This window comes from Microtus pennsylvanicus, chromosome 2 (assembly GCF_037038515.1).
Source record: "Microtus pennsylvanicus isolate mMicPen1 chromosome 2, mMicPen1.hap1, whole genome shotgun sequence".
NCBI classification, from domain to species: Eukaryota; Metazoa; Chordata; class Mammalia; order Rodentia; family Cricetidae; genus Microtus; species Microtus pennsylvanicus.
Window position 1 is genome coordinate 31,890,810 of NC_134580.1, and position 27,125 is coordinate 31,917,934.

At 51.2% G+C, this 27,125-nt stretch overlaps 1 protein-coding gene across 3 annotated transcripts; it reads right to left on the reverse strand.

The window, feature by feature from the left end:
- Nucleotides 1-1,982: 1,982 nt before the first annotated feature.
- On the reverse strand, nucleotides 1,983-26,181 carry LOC142843424 (keratin, type II cytoskeletal 72). Of its 3 annotated transcripts, none has more exons than XM_075960734.1 (9): nucleotides 25,729-26,181; nucleotides 24,389-24,603; nucleotides 22,691-22,751; nucleotides 22,209-22,304; nucleotides 21,525-21,689; nucleotides 20,010-20,135; nucleotides 17,642-17,862; nucleotides 17,107-17,141; nucleotides 1,983-2,182 (listed from the first exon to the last, which is right to left on the reverse strand). In XM_075960734.1, exons 1-9 carry the CDS (start codon nucleotides 26,179-26,181, stop codon nucleotides 1,983-1,985), a joined length of 1,572 nt encoding a protein of 523 aa, XP_075816849.1. The 3 variants fall into 3 exon arrangements, with proteins under 3 accessions (XP_075816849.1, XP_075816848.1, XP_075816850.1); XM_075960733.1 differs by lacking the exon at nucleotides 1,983-2,182 and adding an exon at nucleotides 16,351-16,587; XM_075960735.1 differs by lacking the exons at nucleotides 1,983-2,182; nucleotides 20,010-20,135 and adding an exon at nucleotides 16,351-16,587.
- Between the last annotated feature and the right edge of the window lie 944 nt (nucleotides 26,182-27,125).

Here is a 27,125-nt window from a genome sequence, read left to right on the forward strand (position 1 = left end):
GGGTTTTGATCCAACGCAATGTGCTGGCTTGGTGGGAGCCTAGCCAGTCTGGATGTTCACCTTCCTAGATATGGATGGAGGGGGGAGGACCTAGGACGTACCACAGGGCAGGGAACCCTGACAGCTCTTTGGACTGGAAAGGGAGGGGGAGAGGAGTGGGGGGAAGGGGAGAGGGGTGGGAGGAGGGGGAGAAGAGTGGGAGGAGGGGGAGAAGAGTGGGAGGAGGGGGAGGGAAATGGGAGGCTGGTGGGAGGAGGTGGAAATTTGTTTTTTTTTTTCTTTTCTTTATCCTCCTTTTATCAATAAAAAAAAAAGAAAAAAAAGAAAAAAAAATTTCTTTAACATTCAGGAAGTTCAATAGTTTATCTGTTTTGCCTAATCCACTCCTGATCTTTGTGTTTTGCAAATTTACCTTTGTATTTTCTTCCAGGAGTCTAATACTTTTCACTGTTGCGTTTATGTGCTGTAATGCATTTGATTCATTTTTGCAGATAATACGAGAGGCCCAAGTGCATGGCTTTGAGTGTTTCTATCTCTCCCAGCAACCTGAAGTGACCTTCTGAGCAGTCCCCTGGCTTGACCTCTAGCCTACACAATAGGGCTATGCGCACATCCAGGTGGGTCACGTTGTCGTTAGACAGTGGGGCGTTTGGAAAGATTGACAGACTGACAGATGTGCACCTTTGACATTTATCAAAGCACTTTATTGCACATTCAGCAGGAATTTAGAGTCCTTAGGCCATGCAAAGGAAGGATGAGATGGTTCCATCCTTCACACAGTAAACCTTGACTTCAGAATGGATAGGACCACTCAGAGGCAAGATTAAGTCCACCCACTAACTTAACTTACAGCCATTGCACTCCAGTGTCACAAGGTCCTGGAAGTCACTGGCCCAGATAGAAGTCTGAGGTCCAAACATAGCCACAGTCTTCACAAAAGCCAACATAATCTACTGTCCTTGTCTAGTAGGAAATCTTACAGTCAGTAGTTACCCGCCCACTGGGGCGTGGCCTCTTCTACTATTTATACCAAAGTAGAGCATGTGTCTGGCCTCTTCTCCAGCTGCGGGATTCGGTTTCTGATCTCTGTTCCAACAGAGGATTCTGATTTGTGAGTCTACCGCTAAATAAATAACCACCTATTTCTCAATTCTGAGCTAGTGTGGGATTTCTTCTAAGAGTCCTTCTTCACTGTGATCTTGGCATCCCTTCTCTAAAAGTGGGTGTGATTGTGATAAGCCAGCAAAACATCATGAACCCTGCTGTCTGCAAGGTTTGAGCTGGTTCATAGGTGTGTGATGTGGGCTAGTTCAACCACTCTGAGAAAGAGCTTCCCTGTGTGTCCCAGAGGTGTGGCTTGTGCATTCTCTGCAGAGATAGGTGAGAACCAGAGGCAGCACATACCGGCTCCTGACAACCTGGCACATAGTAGATGCTTGACAGGTGGAGCAGATATTAAAGATGATGATGCAGGGTGGTTAAAAAAACTTTCTCTTCCGTGTGGCTCTGTGGATAGGAGCTCATCAGGGGATCTGCAAACATGGACATCTTTTTCCTGAACAATCCAGTCACTCTACAATGGCCTGGCCAATGGGACAGAGAAAGACTGCCAAAAGTCCCACCCATTCTGAGAAGGGCAGAAAATCTAGACAATTAAGAATATGACCGCAATTCCCCTCCTCTCTCTCGACATCCTTTCTCTCCACTCTGTATGATTGATCATAGCTTCCTTAGCTCAAGAAGACGATGATATCTTGAATTTCCAAAGCCTCCTGAAAACTGGAGGCAAGAAAATCCAGAAGCTCACATGGGACCTACTGGCAAGGGAAGGTTGACTGTGTCACTTAGAACTTAAAGTAGATAGCGGATGTCACGTGCACTGGAGACAGTCCTAAAACTCAGGGATATAGAGTTCAAGTGTGATGGTTCTCTGGGAAGAAGCAAAGATATTCTTCTCCAGACACTGAGGTGAGTGGGACTGATCAAGTGGTCTTCTTGGCCAGGGTACCAACAACAGCGCTCTTGTCCTGAGAGCCCCTGAGGTCTCTTGCTCTTGCTCCTCTGGTCTTGGTCTGGCTGTTTTGAGGGCTGTTGGGGCTGCCTGCTGCATTGCCAGTCCCAAAGTCAGAGCTCATGGAGCTTGAATGATTACCATAGGAACCACAACTGCTGCTAATGACAGCTGAGAAAGAAGGACCAAGAGTAGGTGTCTGTCAGCAAGTGACAACAACTAGGCAAAAGATGGGAACTGTAGCTCTGATGCATACACTACACTCACACACATACATGCACACATATTTCTCAGAAGTCAGAAAAATGAGGCATTACAACAGGACCCTTGGGAGCAAGTCAGTAGAGTAGGAAGAAATCCCAACGATGCTGAAGTTGTCTCAAACCTGGAGGGAAGGCCATGTGACTGTGGACCAGAAGAACCATTCCTGAGATGCCCAGCACAGTCAGGTTGCTGCTGTAGGACACCTCCCCTCTGCACTTGCTAGCACCAAGGCAGTGTGTGGTGGAGCCCTGCACTCTGCAAGGAGCTTTATCTAGGTCCCTGAATGCCCCCGCGTATGACCTGGATAGGCAAGGCAGATGCTCCATAAAGCAGCCCTGACTTACAGCCACAGGCCGGGATGCTGGACTCTGAAGAAGTCCCCAGTCTTCTGTGATTTCAAGGGCTACCAGCAGGGCATTTATAATGGAGTACATAAGTCAGTCAACCATAGTTTAAAAGGTGCACCTGTGCCCGGACCCTCCATGTCACAGAGGTCCTGGGAATGCAAGGAGAAGAGTCAATGACAACCTGTTACTAACAGTGTTGATGTGGCTCCTCAGAGGGTCCCTGAAAGGAACACACACACACACACACATGCTGACATATACACACATATATACACTGGCACACACTCATAGACACACATTCACATGCACACACATACACACACTCTACACACACCCACATACATACACACTCATACACACATACACATGCACACATATATACACTGACATATACACATACATACATACACACACACACACACACACACACACACACACACACACACACACACAGCATTTAGGAATTTCTGTCTTCAGGTGAGACCAGGGCAAAACAAGGGGTCCTGTGGCACAGGTGGGAGAACCAGGGGACTTCACCAGGGCCAAGTCCCTCCACGAGGACAGGAATGCCGGGTGACCACAGAGGGCCCTTATCTTATCCTGTGCACCCAACCACTTGGGAGAAGGAGGCCCAAGGCCCGCTCTCAGAGGGTCACAAACAACAGACATAGCACAGGTGTGTTGGACACAGAAAGAAAAAGAAAAAACAACGCAAGGCTACCTAGAGCCCCCGAGCTCCACTCCTGCCCTGAAAATGAAGATCTGGAGGAGGGAAAGTCGCTATTCCTTTTCTGCCCTACTGTCCTGTCTGTACAATGGGTAAGTCAGACGTACATCTTCCCAAAACTATGCAGGTGAGAAAGAAGACCTGTGGTTGTCCTGGGACTCTCAAACCCAAGAGGGAGACCTGCTTCTTCCTCGAGGTAGGGCAGCCCTGTGTCTTCATTGCAGGGGTGGAACTGTGCCTCTCGTTCTTCTCCAGGTCACTGCTCACCTGCTTCTTCACGTTATCAATATCACAGCAGATCCTCTGGATAAGCTGGTTCAGCTCCGACACCTCATTCCTGCTGTGCTTCAGATTGTCCCCATGGCAGCCAGCCTCCAGCTGCAGCTCCTGGATCTAGTGTCCCAGAGCAGGTAGATGGGGATGAGATGGAAAAGCTGACTGGTACAGGGAGAACACACCTACTCCAGGCAGCTTGAGGTGACCCTGAAATGGAGGTGGTGAAGCCAGCACCCATGTGCCCTTCCAGCTTGTCTCCTGTCCTGAGTCTTTCCCAGGGGAAGCAAGGACAGTGTAGCTCCATTCATGAAGCACTGTCCAGGGTGAGAGTTCTGCCAGCCTCTTTGTTTGTCGTCCTGTATTAGGAGAGGCATCTGCTAAAGGTCCAGCTTGACTCTGCCCTGGCATCACAGATCCAGCCTGCCCTGCTCTTTCTGAAGCCAATCCTCTCCTGCAGAACTTTCCCAGGCACAGGTTAGAGGGGAAAGAAAGCCGGGGACACACGTGTCTTTAGAGGGGGTTCCAAGTGGGACTGAGGTGTTTCGGGGGGACTAGTGGCTTTCTTCTACCTATGCCCAGTCCTATAGGAAAGAAGTTGAAGCTCTGTGGACAGGAACATGGGACAGGAGAGGACATGAGATTGAACTACACCTGCCATCCTTGCCTGGCGGTGCTATTGTTGAAATTTGGAGTGTCCCCTGAAAACCCATGTGTCCCCAGCCTATGGTACTGTTTTGAAGGTTTTGGAAGCTTCTAGTCATGGGACCTAGCTGACAGCCACAGAGTTGGGCAGGGCTGCAAAGTTCAAGCCTGACCCTGCTTCTGGCCCCAACTCTCTGCCTCTTGGCTGGTAGAATGAAATGAGTCACTGCGCATCCCTGTGGAGCTACCAGCTGCTGTACTTCCCAGCCACAAAGGACAGCACTCCCCAAACTATGAGCCAAAACAAACCTGTCAGGCGCCAGTGACAGCGACAAGGAAAGTAACTGAGAAGCCAGAAGTGACCACCAAGAGGCCTGCGGTGTGAGTAAGGAGTCTGCAGGTTTCATCGTTGCATCCCGAAAGCCTGCACAGAGCCCTTAACCAGCAACTAAAGCCTCCAGAGGGTCAGTGAACCCAGGAACTCCCACCATCAATCCAAGTGCTGTCACAGGGATTGTCACATAGGGATGTGTTGTCATGTTTTGTCTCCCCCTAGCCAGAGAAGACCGCATTAACTCCTGGCCCAGGAACCTTTGGTGGCCTGCTCACCTCTTCTTGCAGTCCTCCACAGCATCTCAGCTCCGAGTCCGGCCTCACTCTGTCCCCAGACAGCATATCCAGCTGCTTTTGCAGGATGCTGATGTGGGCCTCGTACACAGGCTCCAGGTTCTTCCTGCAGTTGTTCAGGTCCAGCTGCTGCAGCAGGGCCCACTTGGTCTCCAGCACCTGGTTCTGCTGCTCCAGGAAGCGCACCTGCAAGCCAACCCCATAGCTACTGGAACCATACAGATATTATCATGCTCTGTGGACGTACACCATTGACTTCCAAAGAGAAAGGGGTTTTGTAAAATCCTATGGGTCAAGCCCTGTCCGCCAGCAGCCCTTCCTGGGAGACACGGTGAACAAGTGCATCCTGGCTTTCTGGACTCCTAGTCACTGAGCGAGCACTTGGCCAGGAGACAGCATTCTAGCTTCTTCTGAGGCCTGACCCTGGACCCAGGAGACATTCCCTCTAAGTCTCCCTGTTTGTGAACCCTGCCTTCCCTATTGTGCTCAGTCTCTCAGTTATTCCATTCCTTAAACAAACAAACAACAAAACAAAACCTGGGGGCACCCTTCACAATTTGACCTTCAGGAACTCACCACTTTTCTCAAAATAAAGCTACCTCTATCTCCCTTCTCTATAAGATTCCCAAAGGATGCAATCTTCATTGATTCCCTGCTCTGGGCACCTTGTAAATCTATTCCCTTCCCCTTGTGATGAGGGACCACCCATCTAGCTCACATCACATCTATCTGTTGCTTGGGAAACAGGAGAAATGCTACTGCTGTGCCATCATTAAGCCTTCCTATAAGGCTCACCTTGTCGATGAATGAGACAAACTTGTCATTCAGAGCCTTGATCTGCTCCTGCTACTGCGCCCACACCTTCTGGATCTCAGGGTCCAGCTCTACGTTAAGGGGGGACAACAGGCTCTTGTTGACAGTGACCTAGTGGATACCTGCAGGCAGACACACAGATGGACAAGTGGATCCAGGGCCACACTGACAAACATGCTTCTGGCAAAGCCGCTGGCTCGAGTCCCTCCATACCCAGAGTCCTGCCCAAGGCTATGCCCTGTGACCCGAGCACTGCCTCCTGACACACTGAAGGAAATGTGCCTAAAACTTCAAGACTGTAGAGGTTCCTGCTGCTGAAGCTGGCTCCAACCCTGTGGCCAGTTTTCTGGCAAGAAACCACACTGCCCATGGGTCTCCTTGGCACCAGGGCAGAAAGCACACTGACGCTGCCCCTCACTGCCTGACCTGAAGTTCAGTTGCCAACTCATGGTGGAGGAGCTGGAGCAGTACAGTGGCACGATACCGGAGCACGGTACCGGAGCACAAGAAGGCTGGCTCCTTTTATCCCCACAGACGCCCGGAAAGGGATGTCCCTCCACTATCTCCTTCCCCTGCTGAAGGGCTGGGGCAGTTTGCAGAGCACAGATCTCCAAGCCTTTGAGGAACAAAACCTTTTGATAGAAAGTGGAATATGCTGCCCTTGCATGCCGCCGTGGTCTAATTTGGAGTTTATCTGTTCCCTAATGAGGGACATGCAGAGTTAGCCCCCTCAGCAATCTCGGCTGCAGTGCTGAGGTTATCTGTCCATCCTGAGAGTTCAGGCAGGAGAGGGACAGCAGCCAACCTCTAATTGTGTAGAACATGTCCTGATAAAGTTAGTCAGAGGTATAAATTCCTAGAATTTCACTCCTGGGCCCCCAGGGCACTGTTCTGCCAATTCTCTGATCACTTTTACGAGCTGCTCCATTTTAGGATAGAGAACATTGGCCCTTGAGAAGCCAGGGAGGCCTGGTGGAGTGTGAACTTTTTGAAGTATCTCAGAGCAAGGCATCTGGGAGCTGTCCCAGAGCAGGGCACTGTCCCTACCTGTCAGTGAGTGCATTGGGGAGGTCTGACAAGCTCTGACTGGGCAGAGAGTGGTAGAATAGCTTCCTCTGAGGAGAGGGCCATGGAGAGGGGAGGAGGAACAAACCTGGGGAGAGGAAAGAGAAGGAGAGAGGCAGAAGCCACCTCACAGGAGCTACCCCCCCCCCCAGGAATGGTTCTCACGTCAGCCCTGAAGCAGAGATAAGTGCTCCCTCTCAGGGGCCCTGTATCCTAGAGTTCCTAGCAGAGCCCGGCCTGGAAGCTCAGAGAATCTAACATATGGGATGGCTTTGCCTGGAGTTTTCTAAGCCAGATTACAAGGGTGATGGGGCTTCCTTTTCTAATATGGAAATGTCAATCAACCATGTAAGGTCCTTGACTTGGAACGACCGGTGTATGGACCCGGACTAGGAAGCAGGGTCTACACCAAGAACTGATGGGAAAAATGAGGCACTGACAGAGCAGTGCGTGCAGAGAAGACTCGGGGTACACAACAGCAGGTTTCCGGGTGCCAGTGAACATGCTGCAGGAGCAGTGCGTGCAGAGAAGACTCGGGGTACACCGCAGCAGGTTTCCGGGTGCCAGCGAACATGCTGCAGGAGCAGTGCGTGCAGAGAAGACTCGGGGTACACAACAGCAGGTTTCCGGGTGCTAGCGAACATGCTGCAGGAGCAGTGCATGCAGAGAAGACTCGGGGTACACAACAGCAGGTTTCCGGGTGCCAGCGAACATGCTGCAGGAGCAGTGCGTGCAGAGAAGACTCGGGGTACACCGCAGCAGGTTTCCGGGTGCCAGCGAACATGCTGCAGGAGCAGTGCATGCAGAGAAGACTCGGGGTACACCGCAGCAGGTTTCAGGGTGCCAGCAAACATGCTGCAAAAGAGATGTGTGTCAGCGGAGTTCTCAGACACAATTCCACATGACACCCTCTCTCTGAGGGTCAGGGACCATCGTGGAAGAGAAGAACAGGAAGACTATAGCAGTGAGAGGTCAGAGAGGTCAGAGAGGTCAGAGCAAAACAGTGCCTCCTGGATATGACAGGAGGGCCGCATTCAGGAACTCAGCAGCTGGGGCTGCCGGCTTAAGATCAAGTCTTTCAACATTCTGGCTTGGGGTGGGAAGGGGTCATGAGCCCAAACTCCTAAGAGTTGTAGACAGTTGAGCTTCTGGGGCCCGTCTAGAGGTGTTCGGTTTTCTTCAAGGGCGTGGCTCCTGAGAGGTCGACCCTGCTCTAGTGAATGACTCCACTCCCACCCGTGTATTGGTAGTCAATTGTTATAAAAAATGCAGTTGATTTATGTTTTAAAAATATGACATGAAGTTGAAGGGTAAGAATGTAAGGTTAGATTGGGGAGGGGTTATGGGTGATATAATCAAAATACATTGTATAAAACTCTCAAAGAATTGTTTTTTAAAAACAATGAGTGGAGCCCACCCACACTCCTCAAAGCAGCAGCAGGCTAGGGGGACCAGGAAAGGAATCTGGGGTCCTGGTACCCTTCGTGTTCCTTCCCAAGGAAGTCCTGAGTGTGTCCCACGTACAATCTGCACCTGGGGTGGTCAACTGTGGTGATTGTGACGTTAAGGGAGAGGCAGAAGAGACAACAGGGGTGTGATTGGTTGATCTCCTTCCCTGCCAGGATAAATAGATCTTAGCTGTCATTGCCATTGTTATTGGTGTGTGTGTGTGTGTGTGTGTGTGACCAGGACAGACACACTTTGTCTGTGTAGAGACAAAGGTACCCTCCTGACTCCTAGAAGATGCAGTGCTGGAATCAGCTTTGGCCTAAGGATCTCCTCTACCTGTCACACCCCCCCCCCCCCGCCTAACACGGCTCCCCCACGCACATGAACCATACGGGCTACCCTTCAGTTGCTCATGGCCATCTTCACCACCCCCTCCCGCCGTAAGTGCACTGGAGTAGTAAGACTCTAAAGCCTGGAGGCACTGAGTCAGTTCATGGGTAAGGGACCGAGAGCCTACTGTGTGTGCAATGTATATTAGACTCCAAAGGGAAGCTGTCCAAGCTGGAGGCGACAGAAGAGATGTAAGTGGAGTGTGTTCTGTGATAGCTATTGCAGTTTTAACTCCACCTGCCTGTGTCAATGAGTGACTCAGACAAACTATCTGTCCCGGAGACCACACACACACGCACACACACACAGACACACGCACACACATGCACACACACACACTCAACAATAACCATTATGATGACAAACAAGATCTATTTGTCCCAGACAGGGAAGAGGCCAACAGCCTAAAATGAGAGTTTGTCAAGTCTAGCTGGGCAAATGTAAATGTTTTAGGGTTATCATTGGGAATACAGGGTGGGCACCTGTAACACTGGAAAAAAGCCCAGCACAGTCTTTTGCTCCCTCTTATGCCGTAGCAGCTGGAATGCTGGAGGAAGAGGACCAGATAATGACCTCATGAGGGTGTCAATGTATTTTGAGCGTCTTTTGTCATGGGTTTTGTGACCTCCCTCTCTCTGAGAAAATGTCAGTAGTCCTGACCTCCTGAGGTTTCTGTGGGTATTCAGAGCTGTTCTGTGTCTGGGTGACAAAGGTCATGTTCTGCTGGGAGGAAACAGCCCACTACACAGCTATTGTTGAAATTGGGATTCTTCAACTAGTTACTTTCAAGTGTGCTTTTTGTAGGAGGTTGGGCTTTCTGGTGTGAGTTGGGATCTAGAAGGCTGGATAGCCTGTAAGGTGCAGCGAGTGGGCTGTTCAAGTCGTCCTCCTCTCCCTGTGGGCAGTGGAGAGTCGCACAAGAACCTCCAGGGAAACCTCACAGAGCCTGTGCTGTAAGTAGGCTCGGCATTGCCTGAGAACTTCAGGAGATGCAGGGACCCTAGAGAGTCTCAAAGAAACTGAGTCCATAGAGTTCTAATCTGTCACCATGTTGATAGAGAATATTCTGGGAAAACAAAAATCCAATCCTGAAAGCACATCCACCAGAGAAAAGTAGAAAGGAGCATCAAATGGGACAGCATAACAGCCCCAAGGGAATGAAGCTGAGGTCACGTCTGTCTGCTTTGCAGGGGGTAACGAAGGTCATGCTCCTCTAACCCCTTGATCTGTCCCTGTACCCAAACAGCCACTCTGGGAAGATTCTGAGATCAAGGACATTCTTGGAGAGAGGGTCTGGCGCTCAGTCTCTCATTGTCCCATACCAGACCAGTGCAGTGCCAAAACCCAGCCCCACTGCCTATCCTCTGCACAGAGAACCCAGCTTCCTCCCTCTTGACCCTAGTTGGGCAGCTTCCTCCCGTTGTTGCCTTGCTCCCTCTACAAGCTCATCACCTTCCTAACATGAGATTCTTTAGCTGCTGTGGATTCAATCTTATGGCCAAAGGTGCATGCTCTGAGGGACGCGTGATCTGGGCTCTTGAGCCAGGTGGTAAGTTAGAGAGGGAGTGGCCGAGGGGGCAGTGAGTGGGACCCCTGGGTACAGATCAGATGAGAAGACTGTGACTGTTCTGTAAAGTAAAACTACCTAGTTGAGCCAAGAGAGAGACACCGTGCAGGAGGCTGGACTTCAGGGCTGTCTCCTGGGAATGCCTCTGTGCTAATCATCTGAACATCAACACTCTGTTGCAGAGAAAGGCCTTGACTCCTGGTGGAAATGGGTAGAAAGAAAGGCGTCTTTCCCACGCCCCCCCCCTCCAAAGGGCATTGTAGAAAGTTCCGAAAGACCCAGCAGTGTACCACTAGGCTTCAGGTTATTTTCCCAGTCTGGATATTCTTTAGCTTCAGAAAATCCTGCCCCGGGTCTCACTAAGGTCCTCCAACTTGTTTCTTCCTCCCACGCGTGCTCCTACATCCACGGCCTTAACTACTGGTGTAGACCCTCAGACTCTGTTATAGATGAAGTGCTCTTCCCCCCTCCAAAAGGAAAGCTCCCCGAGGCCTGCACAGCCCCACCCACAGCCTGCCCGGCCCTCACAGGCATTTTCTCCCTGTTCACATGCTCTCAGGAATGTCCAGGGCAAGTGTAGTCTTGCTCTGAGAAAGATGAGATTTCTTCCCCTCGCTTGTTCCAAAATACCACGGGGGCCCCACTCAGGCACTGGCTCATCCATCTCTTTGTCCCACAATCCCTCCACCCTAAGTCCCTCGGAGACATGTGTGTAAGATCCCTTCTTACTCTGGCCTTCATAGAGAAGCTTTGGTATGATTCTTTTTCAGAGAACAAAAGGGCTGGGGGAGGGAGCAGCCTTGATCTTTTGATCATGTCTGGGAAGTCTGATGCCTGAGCCACCTCTTCCTTCGCCCATTTGCAGAGTAAACAAGCCCGGCTCTGCTGCGGGCTGTAATTAAGCCAAGTCATCACTAATGACATGCTCTCTATCTCCCACCATCCCTGTCCAAACAGGAAGGAGAAGTTCTGCCCCCATCTCATCCCTAGGGAGGTGCTGGAGTGGTGGGCCAGGCCTGTGGTGACACGTGCCTCAGGTGTGGAGGGAATGGCCAGCCCCCTCTCTGGACCAACATTATAATGGAGCCTGCCAGACTTGGAGATAGAATCAGGAAGTGGATGGGAGCTGGGGAGACACCCCCGGGTAGGCCCAAGGTACAGGGCACCAGATAAACACATGACAAGGTGAGAACTGGGAGGAAAAACACAAAAGTAAGATATCAAGGAAAAACTAAGGGTGTTGCAGGAGTGCAGGAGATCAGGTCTGAAAAGGCCTGCTCAGGGAAGCTGAGGCTGAAGATGGGGGCTGCACACCAAGGCTGGCAACAGAGGTGAACCAAGCCCTCACAGTTCATAAACACTGACATCTGCCCAGAAGGGTACTGAAGGGACGGTCCACCTGCTGACTTCGGGAAATCCCCTGTCTCTGTACAGTGAGAGACCCGAGCCCCATCCCCGCAGAAGAAAACTGGTCGTAGAATTAGAGGCTGGAGCAGTAGTGCTTGAGGTCACTAGATGCTGACAACTGAAACCCAGGGCCACATCAACTCCTCCCATTGTAAGCTGAAAAATCCTACCCACTTTTCCAACGGCAATGGCAGAGGAGGCAGATAACCAGGGAACTAAGTCTTCCCTTCCCTGGAGATCGGGGGTCCCAAGGAGGCAAGTGGAGATTTGTGACTGGCTAAGAGTTTGTGACGCCCACTGCCAGATCAGAAAGCAGCTTGTAAAATGAGTTAGGACGTAGCTGAGCTGAGTGGGGAGAACGGCACCCGGCAGGGACTGGGGAGTGAGAGCCAGTGAACCCCAGGACGCGTCCACACCAGTTCTTCTCCGAATAGTGAAGAGCAGAGGAAGGACAGTGCCTGGAGGAGCCAGGAGCCCTGAGAAGAACTTCTGGGGCCGAGGAGAATGCAGTGGGACTGGAACAGATGGAGCAGGGACTGGAATGAAACTGGCCTGGTGGGCACACCTTGGTGAAACACAGAACTACTGCTTGCCCGAGGCTTGCGAGGCACTAGTTACTGGAGTCAGCTCTTTGAACATTTGAACTCATTTCACCCTCTCACCAATTCTTTCTCTTTTTCCCACTGCAAAAGTGAAGAAAGAAGCAAACAAAAAGCCTGCAGACTGAGCTGCCCATGTCAGTCATTAGTAGCCAAAGTAACAAACGCCAGGCATGAAATTCACTGCTGGCTGCAGTGTGCCCTTTCCACCTGAATGGCGCTCCTGCCCCCTCTAGACCAGAACGCTGCAGTTCAGGTCCTCGGCTGGCTTTCTTCTAGCACTTGGTGTTTCATCTGTAGGTCCAGCTAGAAGGGCTTGGAACCCCAAAGATCCAGATCTAAAATCCCACGCCTTGGGGGAATGGATGGTAGGAGGCAAAAAGAAGGGTTTGGGCCGTGAGTCTCCTAAGGGTGGTCCACCTCAACCCAGGATATGGTGTGGATGTTTCGGCAGGCAGGGGGAGTTAGGGTGCACCCTCAGCTATGGAGGTGCTGGAAATAGCTGCCAAATCAGAGTATGAAGATGACGAGCAGTGCAAAGGAATTGTCTTTCACCCAGACATCATGGCAGGTAGTCCAGTGAGTCCTGGAGACCTACAAAATCTTTATAAAGCTCCCTCTTAGCCTTCCTTTACATACCCCTCCAGGAAGCCTTCCAAGATTGTCTATGTACACTGGCTGCTGTGCACTGGCTGTGCCTTGTTAGTACTGCTGTTCCCGATTTATCTGCTCTAAGAAACAGTTGTTCAAAGACTGCTCTTGTAGCCAGGGCTGGTGCTGGCATGTAGTGCCAGAGGGGCTTGGAGGAGAGGATGCTGCTGAGTGACAGGCCTCCCACACTCCCAGGACCTCTGACCCAGCACCAAGGTTCTCAGGCACCTGTTGATGAGAAGCTGTGTGAAGGAACAGCTAACTAGCTAGAGGTGAGGAGGTTCGGAAAGAGGGAACTGCCTCCTTTTCCCTCTGTGAGAGGAGAGGGAGGGAGGAGGAGGGGAGACAGGAGAAAGGGCCCTGGCAACTCAGAGTTTGGGACCAGTCTAGGCAGGCCAGGGAGTCAAGCAGCCCCTCCTCCAGAGAGGCACTGGCCTGATCCAGGATTATCCCCCAGCCTTGCTGTAGTCTTTACTCAGGGACACAGTAGGTGCAGTACCACGATCTGCTGGCAGAGGGCAGTGTGTGCACAGATAAGAGGTACCGGAAGCGTTTGTACCTCCTTGATGAATATGAATGAATGCTTTTGAGGAGACGGACACAAAGTATCACAGCCCACAGTCCAGATCCACCAGGTTCCGCTGCTGCAGTACTCCTGGGGGTTGAACCCCAATACACATCTTACAAACACAGAGAGCTCCCACAAACTCAAGTATAGTCCTGTGGACAGGATGTGGTGCTGAGAACCTGGAATCGCAGCATTCTGGGGGCAGAGACAGGAAGATCACGTCAAGTCAAAGGCCAGCTACATAGGGTGTTCCAAATTGGACAGTGTCACTCAGCAAAACTCTTTCCAAACGAAGTTACCAACCAGCCAGATCCTGCAATAACACATTGCATGTTCAGGTCAGCAAGCAGCAAGACTATATGTCCAGGTCCCATAGTGGGAAAACAAGGCTGAAAACCTCCTGTTGCTTTATAATGCTCTAGCTACCAAAGCACAGGGTAGGACTGAGTGTTCACAGGAAGGCTGCCACACACACACTTACAGCACTGCCACGTGTAAAACGCTGCAGCTCACACTCTTATGAGCCACAGCAATGCTTGACGAGACGACAGATGGATGTTTCTGGTTTCTGTGTGGGTACACTATGTACTGAGGCATCCCAGAAACAGCTGTGTGCAGCTGTGTCTAGCACAGCTCTTTGTGGGGTCAGCTGGCTACGTAACAAGGGTTGAGCTGCACTGTCCAGGGGCACCCCAGAAACAGTTGTGCAGCTGTGTCTAGCACAGCTCTTTGTGGGGTCAGCTGGCCACTTAACAAGGGTTTAGCTGCACTGTTCAGGTGGGTGTAAGCACACTCTGATGTTTGCACAGTGACGTAATTACCTAGCAACACTTTCTCTAAAAAGTGTCTTCATTACACAATGCACAGCTGAGATCATAACAGCAGTGGGTGTCCTCCATGGTGAGATCTCTGGCAAGTATGGCTGTGTAGGAACTAGGAGCGCAGACTTCAGAACCTCACTGGACTTCGATGTCCACCGATGCTTTTCCTCGCTATGTGATTCCTGGTGAGCTACACTACTTCCCTAGAAAATGCTCCGGTAGGGCTGAAATGAGTTACTGGTATACAGAAAGAAAAAGGCCAGTAAAGGGTAAGCCCATTTTACAAGGACACAGTTTTGCACTAGAACACAACTGACAATTAAAAGGACCAAAGTTCAAAGGCCTGGGCGTGAAGAGTCTGGCCTGCTAAGTGATGGCTGATGGACAAGGGAGGGTGGGGCACACAGGGGGTTATAGGCACCCCAAATGCCACCCTTCAACAAGACAGGCCTGCCGATGAGAACTGTGTTCAAATCAGTTGGCTAACCACCCAAGAAACAAGCGTTCTTGCAGAAGTACAAGTGCCTATGAAGATCACCCAAACCACTCATCTTCCTACGCCATGATGACATGTCACACACTGCCTTGTTGGTGCTGGATTTTCCTGTCCCCAGTAGACTGTGAGCCCTGCCAGTCTCTGCTTAGGCTATTCGCTTTGGTGTCCCCAGTGCCCAGACAATGGCTCACTCAATACTTGTTATGTAAGCCACCACGGTTTTGTGCACACCATGGGAACAGATACATCCAGAAGCTTCCACATGCACAAGGTAGAATAAAGTGGGGCCACTTTGGGGGAGAAAGGACAACTCTAGACAGAGCAAGGGAAACATCAGGGTGTTAAAGATGCTGAGTGACAAGCCTCGCAAAGGCTCTGGTGGTCCTATGTCTCCACGTGATATCACACATCTCATACATGACAATATGGGAAACATTGAGCCCTCCCTGCAGCCACAGCAGTGATCAATCTCAACTTTTTAAAGGATCAGCTGCACCTGATACCCACCTGGCTGGAACCAGATGGCACAGACCATGTGTGGTTGATTGTCCAGGGTAGAGCAAGAGTCAGATCCCCCCAAAAGTTAGGCCAGTGTAAGACTGACATTCGGGCAAGACAGAGACACTGAAAACCAAAGGGACATATTTGTACATGCTTGTAAGTGTCTCTAGAACAGGTTATGAAGTGGGCCTGACATCTCCCCTTGCTTGTCCTTGAACACAGGCTCCCCCTGTACACTCCCACTTCCCCTGACTGCATTTTCACGATGCTGTGACCCAGCACAAGGCCATCACCAGAAGACGGATAGATGCTGGTAACCATGCTCTCAGTTACCTCCAGAACTGTGAGCCAAAATAAGTTCTGTTCTTTATAAATCACCTGCTGAAATACTTGACAGAAAGACCTTTGGTGGAGGGGATTTGACTTATGGGTCAAGAGGGTTACAGTCCATCAGACTTGCTCATGGCATTGGAGCCTGTGTGTAGACTCCTCAGATGGTGTCTTAGTGCGAAGTAGAGAGAAGGCTGGTGCCCAGGGTAGGTACAATCTTTAAGGCCTATGTGATCTACCTCTACCAACCAGGTCCCATCTCTACAGAGCCCACAGACCTCAAAACAATGCCACAAGCTGGGGACCAGTTACTCACAGCATGAGCTTATGGGGTGGCATTCCCAGTTCAAACCATTACACCCTATCTCAAGTATTCCATTATAGCAACATAAGGTAGACTAGGGTGATGTCATCGGTCAATCATTTATTGCAGGAGAGGTAGAAAATTAGACAGAATCCTCATCAAAGGACAAAGAGGGATGGTCCCTTGACAGCAAAGGCTGAAGAAGACACAGAACAAGGGGGGCTTGCCGTTGGCTGAAGGGAAACATCTTGGGTCTGTGCTTCATCTCTACATGTGAGTCAGCCACAGTAAATGGGAGTGGGAGAGAGGCCATGAGAGAGCCAATGACAGGCCCTCGCACACCAGACAGGGAGAGAGGCCACTGAGAGAGCCCACGACGGGCCTTCCCGCACCAGACAGTTCCCTGCACTGAGGAAAACAGGGCTGAGGGAATGGGTTGGGATTTCAGTGACAGAGAAAACACTTCCCAACTTGGAAAGGGACCCGAGGAAAAAGCAGAAGAATGAGGCCCACAGCCTCGTCACGGCACCGCCCCTGTCTGTCATCTGGAGGCCTTTTTGGTTACACAGCTGCTGCCTGCAGCTTTGGCTGAGGGATCCTTGAGTTCACTGCCGCAGCTGCCTTTGGTCTTGACCTCCAGGGCCAGAGGTCTGTAGTTGTAACTGCTCGAGGAACCGAAGTCCACACTGAAGCCAGCACCTCCTGGTCCCGCATTGGTACTGCTAATGACAGCTGAGAAGGGTGACGGGAGACCCCGCCCCGTTAGTCTACACCCTGGTCAGAGCCCTTCGTGATGGAGACACTCTGGCCACTCCCTTGCTTGCTCCCTCTTCCTCTTAGTTTACCAAGGTATCTTTGTAAGCACCAGTCATAGCCATTGCTTCATTTTATCTGCACGTAACCCCGAATATCCGATCTTTTTTGCAAGCGGTCTGGGTCTGTATATCAGCAGAAGTATGGGGAGGAGGATGGCCACGCCTTCTGGGCTCAGGGGAAGAGCTGCCAGCAAGCATCACTTGCAGCCCACTTCTGGAACGTTGCTGTTAACTACCAGACTGCTTTCTTTCCTATTCAAGCATTGTTCTCCAGCCACTGCCTCTCACTGAAGCCAGACCCCTCTCCCTTTCTATCCTTAACCTCATCCTCATCCCACTCCCTGGGATTCCGATCTATCCTTTGTGCCATGGAATCGGAGCTACCTAGGCTCCTGAAAAGGTAACCAAGGACAGACCAAGACATGCAGATACTCACAAAGGCTCACGAAATTTGGGTATTCACCGGCCATCCTATAAAGAGAGAACGACAGGTAAACCCACCATAACAATCACCCCATCTACTCACGTGGTCACCTCTGAGATTAAGTCTCTCCCATCAGAGCAAGCCCCAGACCGTTCCTGAGCTGCCTCTGAGGGGCACTCTGCTCTCTGGTGTGACGGTAGGGAGACCGGTCCCATGCCCTCACTGAGGCTTAGGCTTTGCCACAGTGACTTCAAACTTGGATGACCCTGAGAGTTCTTGTCCCTCTCCCATTCGAGAACCATGAAGAGTCAGGGGACACTTTTTAATATTAGTGGCATTGACGCTTGCTCTCCCATGGCCTTTTAGGGGTTTTACAAGTCAGTCCTTCTTGCTGTATAATTTGTGTCTCCCCTAGCACAAGGCAAGCACATTTGTTTGTTGTGTGCTCACTTCTGTAGGCCCCAAACACAGCCCAGTTGTCTTTGGCTTACCTTTAAAGCCAAGTTTCCCTGACAAAATGACTGTTGCTCAGAGCTGCTCCGCTCACCTGCTCTCCTCGCCCTCCAGCAGCTTGCGGTAGGTGGCGATCTCCATGTCCAAGGCCAACTTGACATTCATGAGCTCCTGGTGTTCCCGCATCATCCGGGCCAGCTCCTCCTTGGCCTGCTGCAGGGCGCCCTCCAGCTGGTCCAGCTTGGCTCGGGCATCCTTGAGGGCACAGTCTCCTCTCTGTTCAGCATCAGCAATGGCCGTCTCCAGGTTGGAGCACTGAAGAACAGACAGATTGAGCACTTTGGATCAGCCCTCCTCTCCTGACGCTGACTGGTAACAAATGTTTCAGGATCTCGCTGGACGGTCACTGGATGTTGAATCTATCTTGCTGTGACTCCAGGCACCTCACCCCCTCTATCCCCACCACCCATGCCTCAGCCTCTAAACGTAAGCATCTTTCCCTAAGAGGAGGACATAGAGAAGGTGGGCTCTCTGGGTATATGCCCCTGGCCCTGCCCACTTGATTTGAAACCATCAGCTGTTAGATTTTAAAGACAGTCTGGATGAAAGTCTCCCCATGGCTATAGTTCAGCAGTGCCCATAAATCCCGAGGAAGAAATGGTATCTCGTAAGTTACTCTAGGCAAAGTACCTGCCTACTAAATCTACCACAATTGCAGCCTACCCTGCCCACTCTGCGGAGACTCTTACGAAGGGGTAAGAACAGGCTTCAGAGAGGCATTTACATGACAAGGCTCTGCAGATGGCAAACACTATGCGTTAGGAATCTAGTTGGGTGTTTACATGTGTAAGGGCTCTGGGGGCTTCTTGAGTCTTTTAGTTTGAGTGTGTTTTGGTCATTCTGCTAAGGCTTTGGTAGGGTCTAAATTTCAGCCTATTCTTTTTGGGGTGCCACCTTCCTATCGAAGTTTGCTTCATTATGAAGAAGAAATAGCAGGTCCTGACTCCAAAAGGACCTAGATTTTTCCTCAGCTGTCACCTCCTCTGATTAGCAGCCCACAGATCTGCTGACACCCAAAGAATTTCAATGAGTGGCTCAGCCTGGAGGAGACTCCCAGGACCAAGCAGCCTCATCATGGGAAATCATAGCTCATCCTCAGGACCAGAGAGGCCCAGTCAGGCAGGAGGGTGACATGATTTGATCAAACTGCCCTCTGCTCTTTGGCAGGGTAAACTGGGGAATGCCAAAAGCCTGGGTCTTATGAAGGGCTGAGTTGGAAGGACGTGAGATCGGCAGATCCTTTCAAACACCGCAAACACTGAGAGGCTCGGTGGGCATCTTCCTCAGTGGAAGGGAGAGAAGAAGAGATGAGCCCTGTGGCTAGGAGTCTCAGAGGATACAACATGAAATGGATATCACAGGGGTCCCCACAGAGGATCTTCCCTGACAGCTGAACACAGTGGCAAACGGATCTAAAAAGTGACAGTAGGGAAAACAATCCGCATCCTCACTGGGGCCCAGGCTTCACCACAGTGGCTTTGAACTAAGATGGCTCTGGGACCCTTGCCCAGCTGTGAACATACAGAATTGCATCAAATAGACTCCAGGCTGTCACTGAAAGTTTCTTTAATATTGCATTTTCACGCATGTCTATCAGTCTTAAATAAAAATCCATAAGTTCTTATTTCATCTAGGGATCATAAACACAATGAACACAGGAATTGTGTGTGTGTGTGTGTGTGTGTGTGTATGTACGCGCACATGCACGCGTGTTCACATTCGTGTGCAGACTGAAGAGGCGGAGGATGGGGAAAATCTGACCTGCCTGAGAGGCTGGGGCTGTCAAATGCCCGACTGGTTTCCATACCCACAAATGATGGCTTCAGAATCATAGGCGTGGCACCAGAGAGATTTCCATCAAATGCTCACAGAGAGGAGGTCAGTGGGCACAGTTCCCACCTCACGACACCATGAGGCAGGCCATAGCTATGCAGAGTTCTGGGCTAAGGCCAGGGCAGAGGTTGCTGCCTCCCTCCCTATTCCATCTAAAGCTGACCACAGGTGACACTTCCCGTAGCAATGCTGGAACCTAAGAGTGGCATTCATGGCCCACCGCCTGGCTTAGAAGTTGACCGCCATCTCCTACCCGATGGCGTCTCTGCTCCAAGCTACCCTTGCCTGTTGCCCCAGGTAGGCAGGCCCCTCCCTATACTAGAGGCAACACTTTTTCCTTGACTTCCCTTTTCCCTCTGCCCTTCATCCTGGAGAGATCTCACGTCCTCATGGAACTTCCTTTGGAGCCTCACCTGACCCTAGTCCCAGTGGATCCCACAGCACCTACAGCATGCACTATGCGTGTAGAACGCTGTACCCATCAACACAGCCCAGTCTGTCTCACCTGATGATGACCCCAAGATTGGTGCTGAGCAAACCCTCGTGCTGCTTCTTTGCATGGAACCCACCTGTTTCTTCACGTTCCCTATCTCTGAGTGGATCCTCTGGATCAGCCTGTTGATCTCTGTAATCTCGGCCTTGGTGAGTTTGAGGTCATCCCCATGCTGGCCTGCTGTGGCCTGCAGCTCCTGGATCTGAGGTAGGATTAGAAGGGAAGAGTGCAAGGTGGTTAAGGACTTACCAACTTAGGAGCACTCAGCACGAGGTGGGGTGGGCAGCAAAGGGAGTGCTCCTCAGCATGCAGAGAAGTGCTCAGCACAAGGGATGCTCAATACAGAGAGGAGTGCTCCTCATCATGGGGTGGGGTGCTCAGCACAGAGGTGAGTGCTCCTCAGCATGGGATGGGGTGCTCAGCACAGAGGGGAGTGCTCCTCAGCACGAGATGGCGTGCTCAGCACAGAGGGGAGTGCTCCTCAGCACGAGATGGCGTGCTCAGCACAGAGAGGCATGCTGCTCAGCATTGAGTGGGATACTCAGCACAGAAGGGAGTGCTCCTCAGTATGTAGTAGGGTGCTCAGTGCCTGTAATCTCCTTGTTGAGTCAGCATAAGCACCAGCCAAGGAGGGAGAGTGGCAGGCAGTGGAAAAGCAGCTACTCTATTCCTCCTACCTAAAGCAAGGTCCTGCTCTAGCTTGACGTGGGATTCCCCTCTGTATGCTCTGAATATGTTTTATTACCATTGGTTATTAAAGAAGCTGTTTTGACCAATGGCTTCATAGGGTAAAGCCAGGCAGGAAATCCGAACAGAGATACAGAGAGAAAGTAGATGGAGTCAGAGAGATGTAGCTGCCGAAGGAGAAAGATGCCAGTTGCCAGCCAGACCCTACCAGTAGATCACAGCCAGGTGGTGATACACATATTAATAGAAATGGGTTAATTTAAGATATAAGTTAGCTAAAAATATGCATAAGCTATTAGCCAAACAGTGTTGTAAGTACTATAGTTTCTGTGTGATTATTCGGTCTGAGCAGCTGGGAAACAAACAAGCAGCCTCTGCCTACACTAGCTCAGCAGGGCCCTTGGCTTCTGAAACACGATGGCTTGCTCGAGATTGAGTTTTCTGTCCTTGTTTCACCCAAGTCGGAAACCAGAAGCAAAGCTGAAGTGTGTGGATTACTCACAGACTTATGAGTGTTGTAACTGGCACGGCCTCATCTGCCGCACAGGGTCATGGTGAGGGAAGGGACTGTTTGTCCCTAAGGTATACTAAGACCTTCTGACTTCCCAGACCACGTGCCTATGAGGCCCAGTTCCCAAACAAAAGGGATCTCAACTAAGCTCATGTATACATTCAGGCCCTCGTGTGCACATAAGCACTCAAAAACATATACACACAAAGAACACAATGGGTGTGCTCAGAGCTCTCTGCTCAGTGCAAACAAGGCTCACCTTACACTAGTACATGTTCTCTATACATCCGGGCCCACGTGTGCACATACACACTCACAAGCACATATACACATGCACACTGAGAACAAAACGATTGTGCTCAGAGCTCTCTGCACACTGCGCACCAGGCTCACCTTACACTGGTACATGTTCTCTGTCTCAGTCTTGCTCTTCACAGCAATCTCCTCATATTGGGCTCGAACCTCAGTGAGGATGCTGTCCAGGTCCAGCTGCCGGTTATTGTCCATGGAGAGGATGACAGATGTATCGCTGATGTGGGACTGCATCTGAGCAATCTCCTGGTGACCAATGCAGGGTGTTAGAGCTCCCTATGAGGACAGCACTTCCCCTGACCCTCCCTGGCCAACTCTTTACCCCTCCTCAGCTGGGAGTGAGAGTGGCTACCTTCAGCTTCAGTCGCAGGTGATTAGCACCTTGTTTGTACCCCACTTGTACTCAGGTCCCCCCATTCTCCTTCAAAGCCAGCAACACTAACCGTGTCAAAACTCAGATGGCACTCAATGCCTCAAGGGAGTCGTGTGCCACTTTTCCCTTCCCAGACTTCCTCTCTCCAGAGACGTTCCCTGAAGACCCAGGCAGGGTTTGCAAGCCTCCCTCTACTCTCCCAAAGTTCCTTCATGTGACGTTTCTATGCCAAGCCTGAAGGACAGTGGTCTCTGTCATCACCATCTCCTCAGAGCTAATCTGGCTCTGTGACAGCCCTCAGTATTGCCTCAGTGAATGTCAGCTGCACCAGGACAAAGGCTTTCCCATTCCAGCCCCAGCAGCTCCCTGAGGGAGGCCAGTGAAGTCCTTACCCCTTCATAGAGGACCTTGAAGAATTTGATGTCATTTGTCAAGGTATCCACCTTGACCTGGAGCTCCACCTTGTTCATGTAAGCAGCGTCGACATCCTGGGGACACATATGATGATCAGGCTGCCTTCTCTAGCCTGCCCACCCTGCCCTCAGTGCCCTCCCTGCCATTTGGAGTGGAGTTTCTTTAACCCTTCATTCCATTCACCCCTTGCTTTAAGAAACTAACTCGTATGAATTCCAAGGCCGCAGGAGAAATGCGGCAGAATGCCTGGGATATACGCTGCATGCTAGGTTTTCAGGATCTAGGCTTGCAGGTTCTAAGCACCCAAGGCCCTTCCCTTAGCAGAAGGAATGGAGACAACAGAGTCTCCCTAAGAACTGAGCTGCCCAAAGGGTCCCTGCCCTGCCCTGTGCACACCCCTGTGCCAGACGGTTGGAAAGGCTCTAACTTTCTCCCTCCCCCCGCTGCACCCCACCCTCACCTTCTTCAGCACCACGAATTCATTCTCCGCAGCAGTACGCCTGTTAATCTCCACCTCGTACCTGTTGGAGAGAAGAGCCTTGCTCTCGGGACAGTTCAGGTCGGCAGACTTCCACCTCCGCGTGGCTACAGTGTTTATTTACCCCAGGGCAAACAGCCTCCCCAAGAAGGAATACCGCTTCAGAGAGTATTGTTTGTTCTAGCTCCCTTAGTCCATGTACAGTCTGCCCTGACATGATTTTCCCGAGACAGCACTGGGTTGGGGACATGAGGATCCACTGCCCTCACCTTCACAAGTGACCTCCTCCATGTTGCAGGAGAAAGGGTCACCCACCCACAAGCCCATCCCCATTGATGTAATGTGATACCAGGCTACCAAGCAGAAGCACGACTCTCACTTTGAAACTATGCCACCAGGTTCAGACTTCCATTTCAGGCAAAGTAAGGTCTTAGAAAAGTGTTTGGATGAGCCCAGGATGTTTTTTATGTGGATATATTGTAGATTGAGAAAGTAGCATTTCTTTTTTTATTTAAAAAGCTCAAAATGGTAAAATTTTGTTATACATTAAAAGTTGGGGATCTAATGCTTGAAGACAGCTTCCTCTAAATATTTAAATATAAGTAACACCTTGCAGCTCTTCATTGGCAGCCCCTCCACCCAGATTGATGTGGGTTAGAAAGCTGAGTGATTGAAGGTGTAACTGGGGAACTGGGGCTGTAGCCCAGTGGTCGCACACTGGACTAGCATGTAGAGGCACTTGGCTGCATCCCCTAATATAACTAAACAAACATAGTTAATGTGCCTGGGATGCTTTCTGAGACTGCCCTGTTTGTCTAATGATGTTGGATAAACACAAAGAAAGCAGTTCATACAACACATCCCAGATTCCAGGCTGTGCTCCCTGCCCCGCCTCTGCAGCCTCTGCTCAGATCTCCACCTGAGACCCAGCCCCATCCGGATTCCATTGCTCTCAGTTAACCTGCACTCATTGCGACCATTTGGAAGCATTTCTGTAAGCCTGAGCCTAAAGTCTCTCTGCGGTCAGGGCAATCGCCAGCTCTCCACGGGGGTCTCTGTGCAGAGCTCAGACCAGGCTTCTGGCTGAAGAGACAGCAGGAAAGGGTGGCCAGGACGTTCAGATGTGGAACAAGAAAAATATTTCAGCACTGAGCATCTCCACCCCTTGAAATTATGGCAGCTGGTGCCTGACCCTACAAACCTGGCACCTAGAAGCAAACTTTCCAAATACCAGGTTTGTATCCTCCTGAACTCCCCCTCTTTGTTCTCAAAAACATTCTCAATTTTCCTTAAAAATGAGATTGCACGGGATATGTACACTTCAAGATGAACTAAGTTTTAAATTTTCATATTGCTTAGTTTTAAATTTTGCTCCAGGGGGGGAACTGTCATAGAAAACCTTACTTAGGGGAACTCAAAACGCCATTTGGGCTAAGCAGAGGAGTTTCAGCCAGTCCTCTTTGCCCTAGCCTTGCACTTCCCAGGCTAGAAACTGGACAGGTTTCCTGGACGACACAGAGGAGCATGCTGAGTAGATGTACAATCTTTCCAACCCCATTTAGGCGTAGGATATGAGAGAAATACCATTGGTCTCAACCAAGGAGCTAAAGCATGGGGAGCCATCCTCGGCAGCTCCCAGCCACACCTCCGCCCCCACTCACCACCTCCGCCCTCACTCACCTCTTCTTGCAGTCCTCCACCACTTCCCGCATGTTCCTCAGCTCCGAGTCCAGCCTCACCCTGTCCCCGGACAGTGTCTCCAGCTGCTTCTGTAGGTTGCTGATGTAGCTCTCATGAACCGGCTCCAGGCTCCTCTTGGAGTTGTTCAGGTCCAGCTGCTGCAGCAGGGCCCACTTGGTCTCCAACACCTGGTTCTGCTGCTCCAGGAAGCGCACCTGCAACCGAAAGGCAGTCATGGCCCACAGTTCCCTGTGCTACTGCCTTCTGAGAGTGGAACAGAAAAAGTAATGGTTTATCCGAGGGACCCTTCAGCTAGGGGCGCATGGGATCTGAAAGGTCAGGGGAAGACCGTCTCTGAGAATGCAAGGGCCATGCTTGAGCAATGGTGTCATCTGCCTGGCAAGTGGCCATGTGACTGGGTCAGTTTCTCTTGCTGAAGATGCCGAGAGCTGGAGAGTGGGAGGTACGGCAATGTTCCCTTTCTCTTAGAGCTCGGATGCTACTGGTTGACTTTTCAGTTTGTTCAAAGCCAGTTCTCACATATTTCAGGATTCCCCTCATTTCCTCTGCTGCTCACCAGCCGTTCCCTTCTACCTGTCTCTGAGCTTAGGGCAGGAGGAAGACGCTGGAGTAGGGAGTTAGGAGAGAAAAGTCATTGACTGTTCCACCAACATGGGTTTTATTTCTCATCATTCCAGGCCTTGATTCCTTCATGTAAAACCCAGAGGAGAAGCAGAGGTCTCGAGTTGATAAAAGTTGATGCGGGAACCCAGGATACAGTAATCTCTCCACAATGCCAGCTGTCATTATGTCCCTAACACGCTCATGGCCGAGCCCTCTTATAGGGGGCCAGGTGAGAGAAATCCATTTCTAGTCCCTTTCCCACTCACTAGGGTCCCTGCCACTGACCCCCAACAAAGACACTTTCCGGATTACCCATTGCTAAACACTTTATGTCTTCTCTGTAAATATCTCTAAGCCTGACTTGAATTTTTGACCCGTTTTTTCTCCCCTCTTCTGGAAATATGCCCTCCCTCCTTTTACTTCAGTGCCTTATGACACTCCCTGGTCTTCGTCCCTCTTAGCGCCCCTCTTCTGGATGTGGATCTCCGGTGTCTTGTCAACCACATGGAAGGGTAAGGTTCCCCTTCACTGGGTGAGTGTGCCAGTCACTGTCCTAAGCATATTAATCCTTCGGTCCCAGTGAGAAATCATTATTGAGCCCCTTTGAAAGATGCTGGAAAGGAGACTAGCCCAGTTCTCCTGCATCAGCGGCAGAACTAACGCACTGTGGCGCTCACCAGTGTCAATGCAGGCCTAGCAGATGCCTAAGCACATACCTTGTCGATGAAGGAGGCGAACTTGTTATTAAGGGCCTTGATCTGCTCTCGCTCCTGCGCGCGCACCTTCTGGATCTCTGGGTCCAGTTCTAAATTGAGTGGGGCCAGGAGGCTCTTGTTGACGATGACCTGGGGGATGCCGCCCGGTGGGCACACGGATGGACACGTGGGGCCCAGTCCTGCGCTGCCGAAGATGGTGCCCACAAAGCCTCCGGGGCGCCCACCGCTCGTCCCTCCGTGGCCCAGTGCAAAGCCGCCGCTCCTCCCGGAAGAGCTCAACGCCAGCCGCCGGCCGCCCCCCATGCAGAACAGGCTCCTGCTGCCAAAAGCTGCACCCTTGACCCCGGCCCGGACTGAAGCATGGCTGCCACTGAACCGGCCCGAGATGACAGCAGAGCAGCCACTAAAGCCCAGGCGCTCGGCTCCAGGATAGAGGGTCAACTGGCGGCTCATAGTTGGCGGTGGGCAAGGACCGGCAAAGCGGCAGCAGACAGGCCTTGGGGAACGGATGCAGCTGCACTTCTGGTCCAGCTCGCCCCTTAAATAGTCCTGCTTGGTCTGGCAGGATGGAGACAGATAATTTGTATGTTGAAAACCCTTTTTGGATCACTGGATGAGGGGAGGGGACCTCTTGGGTCCTTCATTTAGGAAATTACCATTCACTTGCAAAGATTTCCGACTCTTCCACTTCACCTGTCCATGAATCCCCCTATAAAAAGACCCGGAACCCTGAATTTCCTGTGCCCATCTCCTACATTATAATAATTTCACCGCCTTATCTCCAGAGGCCTCTCTGCAATTATGTAGGTCATCACTACCAAGATCTTCGGGAGAAAATTCCAGAGGCGAGCTGGGGGAGAGGGCACCAAGTGGAGCAGATGTCCGGGTTGGCTCTGCTGCGGGCAGAAACTTCCCATATGTTTGACAGCCAACCTGGGTTAATTCTTCCCTCCCAGACTTCTGGGACTCAGAGCAGTGTTGGCACCAGGAACGCTGAGGATGACTTTGGAAGAAACAGGTGCCTCGAATCGAGCTCTTAGTTATGCCTCAGAGCCTATGTTCCCCTTGAGGCATCCTGGGGTGGCCAGGCAGTCCCCAGGGGAAACTGACATGGCCTCCAGTGAGTGAGTCTATCAGAGGGCATAATAACAGCCAAGCTGTTTGCCCACGTCGTGCAGTGTGATGTGGTTATTGGGAGGGGCAAAGATGGTGGCGCCAGGCAGAGATGGACAGATAGAGAAGGCCAAGGGGTCCTCATGAGGGGAAGTGGGCTTCTGTGTTGTCAGAGGAGGGGCTGGGACCCAATGGGCCCTTACAAACTCCAGGCTGTGCTTCTCAAACTTTTGTTATTTCAATTCCACCCCCGATTAAATTTTTGCCTGTTTTCCCCACGACAA

Excerpts from the sequence above, each read along its gene's own strand:
- LOC142843424 (XM_075960734.1), bottom strand. The coding sequence starts at position 26,181 with ATGAGCCGCCAGTTGACCCTCTATCCTGGAGCCGAGCGCCTGGGCTTT. Across the intron at positions 21,690-22,208 it reads TCAAGGTCCTCTATGAAGGG|GAGATTGCTCAGATGCAGTC; the intron begins GTAAGGACTTCA and ends ATTGGTCACCAG. Across the intron at positions 20,136-21,524 it reads AGAACATGTACCAGTGTAAG|ATCCAGGAGCTGCAGGCCAC; the intron begins GTGAGCCTGGTG and ends ATCCTACCTCAG.